General features: G+C 42.0%; 1 protein-coding gene across 2 annotated transcripts in view; it reads left to right on the top strand.

The window, feature by feature from the left end:
* LOC122161896 (WT1 interacting protein) overlaps nt 1-13,344 on the top strand; it is a 75,372-nt gene that overhangs the window by 52,569 nt on the left and 9,459 nt on the right. For both annotated transcript variants that reach the window (XM_042821655.1, XM_042821654.1), the window contains exons 3-4: nt 2,032-2,099; nt 11,375-11,437. In XM_042821655.1, coding sequence (XP_042677589.1) covers nt 2,032-2,099; nt 11,375-11,437 — 131 coding nt within the window. The remainder of the gene's footprint in view (nt 1-2,031; nt 2,100-11,374; nt 11,438-13,344) is intronic.

The raw sequence follows: 13,344 nt of genomic DNA, 5'->3' as shown, positions 1-13,344 counted from the left end.
TTCGTTTCCCATACAAAGGCCAAGATGTCCTTCAAAAAGCTATTCTGACCTCTGTCCTTTTCCTCCTCTTTCTCACAATTTTATTATTAGCTCCTTTATTTTCATTTAGGTAAGTACATCAGGGCAAAGGACAGCAATCCTTGGTGTCTTGTCTGGAGTAGATCTCTTTCTTGGCCAAATGTCGTCTTGCCCAATCCTGTGCCTGGTCGGCCCTACACCTTGGCAGATGATGTTACTCGTCAGCACGCTGGCACAAGCTCTGTACTCAGAAGTGTTCTGAAAGATGACAACAGTGCTGTAGTTAAGACCAGGAGCAGGCTGGGAAGGGCAGTGACGAATCTTTTGGTGGAGAGGTTTAGGAACAGTGGCAAAGCAGCAGAGATCGAGTGCTGGTTGCTCCTGATCCAGCCTGGAGAGGCTCTGTGACCCACCCTGAGAGCTATCCTGGCCCCATGTCTTGTTTCTGTGATATATGGCACAGAGCCGTTTTACCAAAGAGTCTCAAAGAAGATTGATGGTCTCAGTGCATTGTCCATGCCGCCAGGCTCCTGGTCCCCACCAGAGCTACCAGGCAGCTGGAAAGACAAACAAGAGCTGGCTCCACCTACCAGCAGTATGGAGACAGCAGCCTGTGAGATCAACAGCCCAAGAATGTGCACACAAAAGAAGCATTTCCCTCTGCCACGACAGTAAAACCGCCAGACAACCACATGCAGCATGTGATTTCCCAAAAGCTTCAGTCCAGATCCTAAGTTTTTTGTGCCACACACTCTTTCCCAGGATTGGATCACAGGGGCAACATGTAAAAGGCACTTTTAAGCAATGAAAATTAATCATATTTTCCTCAACACTGTTTATGGAAACCGTGACGAACGTTTCTGCCCCTCTGTGCTTGGCCAACTGGCTCAGCTCTCTGGCCCTGTGAGTTGAACCCACCGCAGATAGGCGGTGTTTATGGGGCAGCTGCTCTATGAGAAGTCCAAGCTTGTTCTGTGTGAAAAAAACTTCAGTGGTGACCTGGGAGAGGTTTTCTATTGACCTGTAGTACAGAGTCTTTTGCCCTCTTCATTACTCTCATGTCCCTGACAGTATTGCTGCTGTGCATTCCCATCCACAGCTGGTATGCAGCCTGCAGTACGCACTGTGCCATCTGCCTGCCTAAGCTGCAAGTGGCTTGTGAGAGCATCCAAGTATTTGGAAGCTTTGGCCACTTGGAACCTGACAGGGAGTGGAAATAAGGTATGTCAGCACTGGTTTGGTTTCCACCCACTAGCTGGTTTTACACTGATAAAATCTCTTCCCCTTTGGTGTAGCAGTTCTGTTGTACAGCAGAGGTCTCGTGTGTGGTACCTAAAATCTGGCTGGGCTCAGTTATTTCTGAGTTCATTTTTTTGTATCCGTTTTGTTTGGACTCACTGTAGTCTGTTCTTTACTTCTTAACTGTAAGGGGTGCTGCCAGTTCATGATGACCACTGGCTTTTAGAGTTCTGTAAGATTTCATGAAATCTCTTGTTTTCAATGTGATTTTTTGTATTCACCTTTGCATGTGACCAGTACTGCCTTAGTATCACAGGTAGTTCAGTGCATAGTTGTTTTGACATTGATGCTTTAGTGACAGGAACAGCCATATGCTGTAGTTTGTGTTTGTGGTCCTTCAGAGACAAATGTGTTGCTGATGTTGATTCCAGTGGATGTGATCCAGTGGATTCCAGTGGTGTGATTTTACTTACTAAGGGAATTGTATCAATTTGCAAATGAGCCTTTCCCCACAGAATAATCCTCTTTGGTTTTAGATTTCAAATTTTCCAGGAACTGGTATCAGCTGGGTTCTATCACTCACAACTAATGTTTGGTTGATAAGGAGTTTGTTAATGCAGGATGGAGACTACAGACTAATCCTCCTCACCATGTACATGGGTGGATGCTGCCAAGAGGAAAGACACCAGGAGCTGGCCACGTTAACACATGCAGCAGGACGTGCTTTGTACTTCGTATCCTGAACAAAATTCTGACAGTGCAATATTTTAACAGGGAGAAGACTACGAGGAAAAGCATTCTACAATGTCAATGGCAAGGTCTACTGTGAAGAAGACTTCCTAGTAAGTAAGACTTCAGGCATTTTTTTCACTGTTTTTAGACCAAATTGTTCTTTCATATTGTGTTTGCTTGAGAGTTGGTTTTGTCTTCTGGAGTACCTTTCTGCCAATGCTGGAGTTGGGAAACATTTTACTACTAATTCCATAACAGGATTGGGCCCATAGTTTGAAGGGATGGCTATGAAACCAAGTGTGTAACTGTTCATAAGCCATTACAAAGTATAAATTACGAGAATAAACAATGGAGCTGCTTAAGCTTGTGTCTTCTTGGATCCACAAATCCTGTCAAACTCAACCTTAAATATCTGGTGAATGCAAGTCACAACAAGAGGGAAGACATTTCTGTCTGGAGCACGTCATTGCTGTGTACGTTGTTGCCGGTGCAGTTTTAATATCACAGCTGTGCTAGGAGCGATGTGGAGCTTTGCTGTGATTAGCTAAAAACCATGAGCCATAGAGGAGCAACTAATTTTCTTTCCGTGCGCCCAGAGTTTTTATAAATGCTGTACGTTAATAGAAACTGAGTCATGAAAAAGGAAAAGGAAGCTTATTGCTGGGTTGCGTTGTTCCAAAAATGAAGTATTTGTGCAATTAAGGGTGCAGATTGTGCAGTACACAGGGATGATTTCGTAAGTGGCGCACCATTTATAATTAAGAACGAGTGAACAGTGTGGCCGGGAATTGAACTGCTACGTTTCAGCTTATAGGATGATGAATTGGAGAAACCAGTATGTTGAATTTACAGCACCTTTGTTGTTCTCTGAAATACCGTACATTTAGAATCATGGGTCTTCAGAACAGCTTTCCATTTCTAATGAAAATATGTCCATCCTTTTTGCAAGGGAATTACTCAGAGTATATCCCACAGCAGAAGTATTGCTGGTAGTACAGACTGCACAAATGCATTTCTCATCAGTGCGATCCATGAGAACTATGGAAATTCTTAGAATGTAAGCCATGTTTGCCTTTGTGTTATACCTGTATTCTCAGCCTACCACAGCTGGCAACTCCCGAGAAGAGCTGGTCATATTTTGTACAGAAAGGTTACTTTTAGTAATTGAAATACGTTACTGTTTTGCCTGTGTTTTGGAATGAAAATGTTATTTTCTTCCATGCTTTTTTCAACTCCTTCTTGCCTCTGTTTCTGAGAAGTGTAGAGAGACAGAGGAAAAATAGAGTGTGAGGTGGAGAGATTTTTGACCCTTTGAGATTTTTATTTTGTACTGTGTCAGAATGTACTTTTTCCATGACCAAAACCTCTCACACAGACTCAGTGGACATGATTGTTGCTATTAGTTTGTAATCTCAGCCTAAACAAGGCAATTTTAAATCTGAAAATCTACATCTTTTTGGAGAACATTCAGGCTTTGAGTGAGGAATTGACATGTTCTGTAGTAGGCTTCTGTAGGGAGATGCAATGATTTTCCCAATAAAACAGGTTATGGACCTGATAGAAATACATTTTCTGCAACTGTGGGAGCTGTTGGGACATTTAAGGTGTTGATATTTAAGCCTAATCCTACCGTGGGCACTTTGTAACAGATTTCTCCTAGCATGGGGAGATGAGAGAGAAACAGACTCAAGGACTGCAGCAAAATGCAGCAAAAGAAATTAACTTCTGAAGTTATCCTGCCAGCATTAAACTGACTGCTTCTCAGAAAGTGATTTTGCTCTCTTTCATTTTCCCTTGAGCAAACCTCATAGCGAGAATACCAGAAATTGCCTTGTTTCTCTAATTAAAACAACTTTGCCGTCTTCAGAGTCCTGTGGACTGAGCAAGCTCAGAACAGAGCAGTCAGAGGAAAAGGCTGCATAGTAGCATTCAAAAAGGAAATCACTTTAACTACTTCTTGCCTCCAGATCTTGCTCCTAAGCTGTGCAGAAGCCTCCTGCTGTCTAAAAAGAGGTTTCTCTGTCCAAAACAGAGAGCCAATTTTTTTTTTTTTTTCAAGATAACTGAAAATTTAAAGCTCCAAACTTTCCTACAGCTTTATATACAGATTAGCTGCTGACCACAGTATGATGTTAGTCAAAGAGCTGGGGAGGTGGATTGTGTTTAAAAAAAACAAAAACAAAAACAAGTTGCTTCAGGATGTCTGAGGCTAATCTTGCACTCAGTTCTGTTAGCACTACTATGAGAGCTTTGCAGGTCAAGAAGCAAGCTGGCAGAACTATAGGAGCTGCTATGCACTGTCCCTGGAGTGGCTCCATAGTCCCCACAGAGACCTGCCTTCCGCCCCACAAACCTCTGTCTGGCCAATAGCAGCTGCAAGAAGAGTACATACTCCTATCTACGTCTGTTGCACTGTGAGACTTGTTGTCTCACTGCAGCTTCTTTCTGACTATTAAATGCAGTCAGATTCTGGTCTCATTCTTAGGTATGGAACATGGAAAAATAAATAAATATTGGAGAGGAAAGCAATAGCAATTGACCTGCATTGTGATTGTATTCCTGCTAAGAAAATACTGTCTCCTGTTGGTGTCCTTGCCCCTTTGGCTTTTGTTTCTCTGAGAACTGATGAGTTACATGGTCCTATATGTGTGGGAATGTTGTCACAGTTGCAACCTTGCAGCTGGTGACCTGGTTATTTATTATATAAATTTGACCCTTTCTTTGAAAGGTGCTTTTAATTTTTGGACAGAGGTGTTACAGAAGTGCAGATGTTGTCTGCACTGTAAAATTGCATTATGAGCAATTTCCACTGTGCAGCCATAAAACTACCCAAAGCACAGATACACCCATCAAAAACCTTTGGCAGTAGCCACAAGGTGCATTCTTCTAACAAATAGTTTTCCCACATGTTTGCTCTTATTGAGGGCACAGATTATCTTTCTCCAAATCAGGCAGCTTATTTTGCTCATTCTTTCCAAGAAAGAGACGCTAGAAGTTTTTAGACATGCTCGTGGAATTGTAGATGGAGGGAAGATGCCACATGGCACTGTTGGGATCATCCTTGGGTATTAGTGCTAACCTCGATGTGTGAGGGATCCTGAATCAGTGTTAGGGCTGGTGAACTGCACCTACAGGAGGGGACGTGGCATTACTCTTTATTTGTTGTCAGCCTCCCGCTCCTGACCAGCTGCAAATTCAGCCAGTGCGTAGATCCAAGCCACATGGACTAAATGTAGTGAAAGAATCAGATTTAGGAAAAAAATCGCAGTGCCAGATAATCCTGATCCTACCTTGGTGTGCTGTAGAAATGTCCTAATCTACAATTTCTGGTAGGAGCACTGTGGTAGCTCACAGAAAAGAACAAAGCAGAAAGCCCTAACTTTTCACTGGCTTGCTATGGCTCCAGGGAAGATACAGTTACTCTTCTTATGCCACCTTAAGGTAGCAAGTCCAGCAATTTCCAGCTCTTGCCTCAGCCCTGTTAGGATACTTATTTCATGAAAGGAAACAAAACAAATGACAGTTTAATCCTTCCCTGAAAGCTCTGAGGACACAGATGGCTAACTAGCCATAACAGGGACACTGTTCCTGGTGAACAAAACATAAATTCCTTACAGTATAGTAAATAATCCCAGTCAGATGGCTTCTGCCATTTTGTTGATAAATTGCTGCCTAATCACGGGTGAAGGAAAAGCAGCTCAATAATTTTGTCTTTCCTGTTCAATGCTTAAATACCACGTAAAGAAATTTAAAATAAATTACTGTTTTTCTTGGAGAAAAAAAACTTTTAAAATGTCACAAAGCAGCCTGAATCTTAGATCTGTTACTGCATTTTTAAAAACTTTCTATGGACTTATTTTTTCTCTTGAGGTAATGAACATTATTGAGTGGGGGTCCAGCAGAGGTTTAGAAATAAGAGAACTTCCCTCCAAGGAAGAGATCAGAGGGAAAATGAACCTTGTGACAGCTGTTAGTTACATTGCTTAGTGTACTACTGGAATACACTCAGATGCTATGGAAATAACCAATTACAGACACTACATGCTGCACTGAATAGCATTAAGGTCATACAAAATTTCCCCTTTTAAGATAATTTTTTCCCCCGTCTTACAACTTTGCCAAATTTAATCTTTTAAGCTGAACTTCTCCGTGCTGGGATTTTGCCTCTGGCTAACTTTGCTGTCAATTTTTGTTGAAGGTTTCATCTAAATCTATTCATCTATTTCAGTGAATGAGACTGGAGGAAGATCTGTCACCTTGCCTATAAATCCTCAAGGAGAAAAGCTCTAAAAATGTCATTTTACAGATGCCAACCAAACAGAGAGACATATGATGTTGGGAGGCTTTAAGGTGCCCCCTTTCTGCCCTTTGTGTCCCCGAGTATGGCCAGCCCCACCATGACGGTGTGCTTCCTGCCCTGGCCACGTTCCTCTCTACTCCAGAGGCACAAGGGCTGAGCAGATGGAGGGTCATCAGCCTACAGTGCTAACAGAGCTGTGCTTTGAAATCATGCTGGCTGCCTCTCAAATCTCCCCCTCATTCTAGTTCTCCAGGGTTTCTAATCATTCCTTCCCACCAGCAACTGGTACCTCTTCTTAACACCGCCTTCCTTGCCACAGCCCTAGCCTCTTCTCTGTAACTGACCACTGAACACAGAAGTTGGTTGCAGAGAATATACTAGGCCTCATCTTAGATCCACAGCTGTAAAACACTAAATATTTTTAAAGGTATGTAAGGGGCAATGAATGCAAGACTGGCAAGGAGGAGACAAAGATGATAGGAGCAAGGAGCGGGATATTAATGGAGGGCTAACTGGGTGATTTGCACCTTCATCTCCTGTAGCACCAAGTAAAATGAGACCCTGACCCTAATTTGGGCCTCTAACATACATGGCTGAAATGTAAATATTAATGATAATGAAGCTATTCTTTTCAGTTTGCACACATGCTGTTTTCTACAACTGGCAGTGTGGGAAATAGTCTGTTCCACTTGCTGCATCCTCAGGAAGATTGTTTTTATTTAGTGTAATGGAAGCTGGTGTCAGCTGGAGCCAGAGGTTTGATTTTCTACCTCAGTATAAGTATTTGGGAGGTGAGCACTGGGACTGGTGCATTGGTCCGAGAGCCCATCGCTGCTGACAGAGACTCTCAGAAAAAAACAGAATCCAGCTGAAAGGTAAACGATTTAAGTTGTAGTTGTGCCCATTTGATATCTAATGGAAGTCACAGAGCAAATGTAGTTTAGACAATTGCTAGGATGTTGCATTTAGGAGACTTGCGATTAAAATGCATTCTCCAGTTAGAGAACAGACAAACATTGCTTATCAATATGTTTACTGGAGTAATGGAATGAAAGCTTGGAAAGGGATTTGCTATGTGGTATTTCTGGTAGATGTAAGTTTGAGGAAGTCTGTGAGTATTTTCAAGGTGCTGACTGCTGTAGGTTGGGACAGGAGGGACTTTCAAGTTCCGTAACGCTGATACCATTAATCTGAAGTGGACAAATCCAAGTCATGTGCCTTGAAAGGCAGTCAGTTACCAGCTGAATCCCTGGGTTTTGTCAGTGTTTTCACAGTCCAACAAATTCTGTGCTGAACGTAAGGTCTATCCTTGCCCAATCCATGTCTTTCAGCTGCAACTAAGTGGAAATGCAGAAACATGAAGATACGCTGCTGTGGTAGTGTTTCCTTACTGGCAGTAAGGCAGGGCACAGCAACAGGGTATATGAAAGGTTTTCCAGCAAGATGAAGGGTAAGGTTCTGGACTATTTTGCTTTAATCTCTGCCACCTGCTCTGAGGCTTCAGTATCTTTGATGTCTGTGAAGGCTCCATTTTGTTCAGTTCAGTTTAATCACTGCATTTAAATGTGTGTGCAAAAAAAAAAAAAAAAAAAGAAAAGAAACAGAAAAAAACCAACCATCTGCATGAAACCAAATTTGATATTCTCTCCCTCTTTTAATGTGACCCCATGAATTTCTTGCATTGTTGTATCCCATGTACTAAGGGTCCCATGCAGAGTGCAAACAATAGAGCAGTGAGAAGACAGATGCTCTGCTAATGGGAAACCAAGGAGAAGAGAGTCTGTGAGGGATTACAGGCAGCCTGGGGTTGGAATACATTATTAGCATAGCACCCAATTCAGAAATTAGTTTTCCAAATTAAATGCCTACAGCATTTTGGCAAAAGCTCCTGATCATACCTCTCAAAAGCCCTTGAAGCATAAAAGGGTAAGAATCTCAATTCTAGGCTTAACATTCACATTCGGTGACTTTGCAGTGCTGTAACAGTTTTTACAGCTTCATACCATTGGCAGTAACTGCCACACCTACTGAAATGTAACCCACTTGATCTGTTTGCACAAACCTTTAGCAGGTTTTGAACATCCCCATCAAAGAAGAAAATGGGTCTGAATGAGATTCCAGGGTCTGTTTCCAGGAGGAGGGTTTTGTTTTATTGAGTACGTGACAGCAGGGAAGTGCATCAGTCTCTCCCTGGGCTTGGTTAGGCATGTGAAGGAGAAGCAGTGACATGTCCCTTCCAGGCTCTCATGTTGCCTAAGGTAGAAACTTGGGATCCCGAAGCCTCTGTCAGGAATGCTTTGTTTTGTTTGGTTTTGCTTCTGAAAATCCCGATGAGAGTATTGAACTTTAAAAGGCCCTGGCTACACAACCAACGTTGGTTGGAGGGTTCAGGGCAGACAGGAGAAATGTTTTCCTACCGTACTTGGTGGGATTAACCTCCATGCATAATTGTCCATTATATGCCCAAAATTCATTGTTAAATTCTTGCATATTAGACAGAACCGTTCATAAACCCTAAGATTTTCATAGAAGGACGCTATCGGTCCTAAATATTTGACACAGAAGGGGACTTGTTCTTCTCTTTGTGCCTGTTAGATAATCAAAGTATAGTGGACAGCGAACAAGAAAAGTTCAGCCAGCTAAGTCTTCTACTTTATTTTCACTCTTCCGTTCTGGCATATGTTAATCGTATCTCAAGGTTTTCTAGAGTCTTATTTTAGTATAAATATCACTGGGGAGTTGGATTATGAAGGTCTTGATTCTTGCGCATAAACTAGATTTTGTTATCCTGAGTGAGAATTCAAGGACAAGGTAAATATGGGAGAAGGCATCTGGGACCAAATCAAGGAATTGGGAAAAATATTTTACCAGCTCCTTAGCATTTACTTGTTTTCTTTGCATTTTGGTAATTAGCATCTTACTTCTAGTCCACAGATGGGACAGTAAAGAATAAGGCTTCATTTTGAGCTTTGAATTTCACAGCAATTATTTCATAACAAATTCTTTGAATATTTTTGTATATACTTAATGAGCATCTATAACAAATATTTGAGAACATTCAAAAATACACTTACTTGTCCTGGGTTCATACTGTCTGTATCCTTTTGAATGCATTTATCTAGTTTGAGGCTGGTCTGTACTTGTTATCTTCAGAAAAAAAATACATCTGAGAACTTTACAAACTAAGCCTCATTCTGTCTGCATTTAGAATTAAACTGTATGTATAAACTACTTTGTGTACAAGAAACGTAGCTAGGATGGGCTTTCTCAGCTAGGATCTTGCATGTCGATCCATTAATTATTTCACTGTCTTGTCTCAATCTGCTTTTCATGTCTCCAGATTATGAGGAAGGGTGGCATACCCAAAATTTCTTTTCCCTCCTCCAGCTATGGAGTAATGTCAGTAATGACAAAGAGTACAAGTCTGTACAACCAAACCCCTCTTCTCATGGAGTTGAATCGTTTGCAAGCTCTGAGGGACCAGTGCTGCTTCCACCAGCCACACTGGGAACCCATCACCAGGGAGGCTCCTTGGTGTGCTGACAGATGATAATGAAGCCATTCTCCCTTGTCTGCTGTCCGGAGCAAGTAACAGTCTCTGTCTTGTACGCACGAGGCTTGTGAAGCTTAGTAATTAGTAAGATTAGTAATCAACTGTTTCAAAGGCAGAGGTTGACAATTTTAATTAATATTTTAAGCTCTGCTTCTAAAATTGTAAACTTAGCACAACAGCCACGTCTGAATTCTCAAAGAGAAGAGAACAAACTGCAGAGGTGAAGTTGACTGACAGGTGAGAGACAAAAAACGTAGAGATGATGACATATTGTTTACCTCTAAACAGCACTGCCATCAGATGGAAAAATGGTGCTGCTGGTTTCCCTGCCTGTTACTGTTTTCCAGTCCAAAGAGAGGTAAAGCACAAGCAAAGCCTAATCTACCAGCTGTCAGTAAAGCAGGTTTCTGATTTGTCTGAGATCAGTGCTGCTATCAGGAAGAAAGAATAGTGTAGCGGCAAAGGGGCAGTTTCCCAAGCCTGTGAAATATTTTATCACTGATATCAGACTTATTACCATGTTATGAAGTCGTCTTAATAGAGTAATGTAGTTCTGAATGTGGCAAATAACAATTCTCTTGTTAAAAACAAATCAGGGTTTTAATATAATAGGGTAAGTCTTGTAAAGAGTGATTTTGTGTCAGCAAAACCTTTCTTTCTGACAAACAGTGTAATTTATGACAGTCTAGTTAGCACTAAATGACATTAATGTGACCATTAAGCCATTCTCTTCCTGGGAAATAACGTTCTTTCTTAATCAATAGCTGGGTAAATGCTCCTTTGCATTCCTTATCAAACGACAGCCAGATGGTACCGGTAAATTCATTCCAGCAGGATTTTAGAATTAGCTGGGTTTGAATTATTGTTAATCCTCTGCTGTCTGCGCTGCCAGGACCTACCCACCTGTTTCCAGTAACCCTTCAGTTCGCAACCTTAGGAAATAGTCTAGCCAGATGGTTACTGAGATACAGTGCAGCCAAGAAGCATCCCGAGCAGCCAGGCCTTTTCTACCTCAGTTAGAAGAAAAAAGCAAGCATTTTGATACAAAGGCTGCTACTTGAAAGTGGGGAGGTGAACTCAGCTGTTTCGTCCAGACTTGCACATCAGTTTCACTGCACAATTCAGAGCAATATCTTGCAGAAATAGCCACCTCTGTATGTGTTCCTCTGCACTACAGTCTCTTGTGCACAAGTTTCAAAGTTGAAGATTGCATAAGCTATATTCCTTAGTGTGGAGCTGTGTCAGCTGCCACAGCATCATTTGGTGACTTTTCAGGCCCACCAAAGTGCCTGCAAGACCTTTTTCTTCAAAATCACTTTGTTGCATAACAGTAATAATTTTGCCTCCAACCTCTGGATCTGAAATAACATGTAATCCCCTCACGCTAATATAAAGGAAAACATATGGCAGCAGATGTATTGTGTAGTTTGCTGTCATATACAGCACAGGATAGAAAGCAGCATGATGTTCATCTATTTCTGCAGCTAAAAGAGTGGCTACTAATAACCCTGTTATTTCTGTTATTTCAACAGTATTCGGGTTTCCAGCAAACAGCAGATAAGTGCTTTGTTTGTGGACACCTCATAATGGAAATGGTAAGAGACCTAAACTGTTTTATATCTTTTCTGATGTATTTTGGATAGTGGTCTGTTAGACAACGTGCTTATTCGCTAGTCAGAATATCATTGTGTCTCCACTATTGTAAAGGCAGCGTTTCAAATTGAGGCAGTATTGTAACCTGAAGTATATTCTTGCTTACTTGGTCTGAAGTTGGGCTTCTCTTCTACCTGAGATCATGGGATGCCATTTTTCTTCCACATGCCAGTTAAAAAAAGAAATAACAAAGGGAGAATATAGGCCACAGCTTTGTATGAGCATGGTAAAGGAAAACGGGTTGTGCTCTGTAAGACAAGAGCTCTTTCAGTGGGGTCGAGGTCTGGGCTAGAAAAGAGAGAAACACTAACAATAGTCTTGAGGTTTGTTCCCAGCTCCGTGAGTTGCTTCTTGCTTTATTTGCCTTCTGCCACTTGCTCTACATCTGTTAAAATCTGTTATTTGCTACTGTGATTTGCAGGGAGACACTGGTCAGTTACTTTTATAAGAAAACAAGGAGCTGTGGTTTGAGCCAGATACTGCTGGCATCCTTCTCTAGGTGAAAGCAGGATAAATTTCATCTGTTCTTTCTAAGCAGAATTCCCAAGTAAAATGGCTTGCACACTGAAGAAGTGCAGATCACATGTATGCCAATGTTTTTCTCTTGCTCTAAAGTGTACATTAACATTTATCAGTGCACGTAATAGAAGTAGTGATTGCACTGCAAACACAAAGGTGCAGTAGGAGCTGGAACACAGACTTCACTAATGAGAATTCTGGCACATATCCTGGCACCACTGGTTGGACAAGGATATTGTTCGTTTTAGCCCAAGAGCAAACTTCTAGAGTTGTGTCATGCTGGGAGGGGGAGGGGTATCACAACTTGCATGCTTTGAACTGGCCTTTAATTGCAGGATGCCGGGCAAGAGTCTAATATCTTGTTGGTGGAGCTCAGTGGCCGGAAGCTTGGCAAGTCTGCCATTCTCCCATCAGCAAGTATACTCCAAAAAAAAAGGAACCTGCTTTGGGAGCTCCAGGAATTAAGCAGTCTTATTTGGCTAATTGCTTTGTGTTCCTCCTTAGGAGTGCACAGGCAGCAAACATGTCTGCACAGTCACATTACTGGTGTGCAACTGAGGAACAGTGCTGCAGCCCCACAGGGTTGGGTGCAGCCTGAAGCTTTCAAGGGCTGAAAGTGCAGTTGTTCTGTGCAAAGGGTGGCTGCACAACCACACCAGGCTTGTGCTTGTTATGTAGCTGTTTGGATAGCAATGCATGCCTAAACACAAGTTGCATCTGGGTAGGAGCAGTCTTGCAAATCAAAGTGTCTGATACCAGTCACTGAACAGAAAGCTGTGCTCCATGTCTTAGTTCCTGTTGAACTTTACCTGTAGAAACAGCTGCAAGGCCACATCAGCTTTGTCAGTGGAGATTCTCCCTGTACAGTCTATTAGTAGCTGAGTGCTGCTGCTAGCAGAAACGTTTTGAAATTACCTCCCAAAGATAGTGGTTACACCTGAAACGTGTACAATTGGTGCTATAATCTCTTGAGAGTTCCTGAAGATGGAACCTTGTCTAGTCCTTCCCAGAACCTAGTCCATGAACTCGGTGTGCTATCTTTGATGGCCCTGTGCCATGCCACCTCCACTAAGTGGAAGGGATTTTATAACAGTATTGAGAAAACTGCATAATAAAGGCTTTCTGTGAAGCTTCTAAAATAACGGAATCACAGCATTAGATGGGACCTCAAGAGATCACTGAGTCCAAAGCCCCTGCTAAAGCAGGTACCCTACAATAGGCCACACGGGCAGATGTCCAGACAGGTCTCGAATATCTCCATAGGAACAGGCAGTAGGGAAGGTCAGCATGACAGAAGCATGGGCAGTTTTGATTACTCATTGATAAGATC

The sequence above is a fragment of the Centrocercus urophasianus genome, unplaced genomic scaffold (genome assembly GCF_019232065.1).
Source record: "Centrocercus urophasianus isolate 14NV4802_14NV808 unplaced genomic scaffold, USGS_Curo_1.0 seq_2, whole genome shotgun sequence".
Classification (NCBI taxonomy): domain Eukaryota; kingdom Metazoa; phylum Chordata; class Aves; order Galliformes; family Phasianidae; genus Centrocercus; species Centrocercus urophasianus.
Note: the sequence above shows the minus strand (reverse complement) of the source record. Positions and strands in the feature narration are given on the sequence as shown.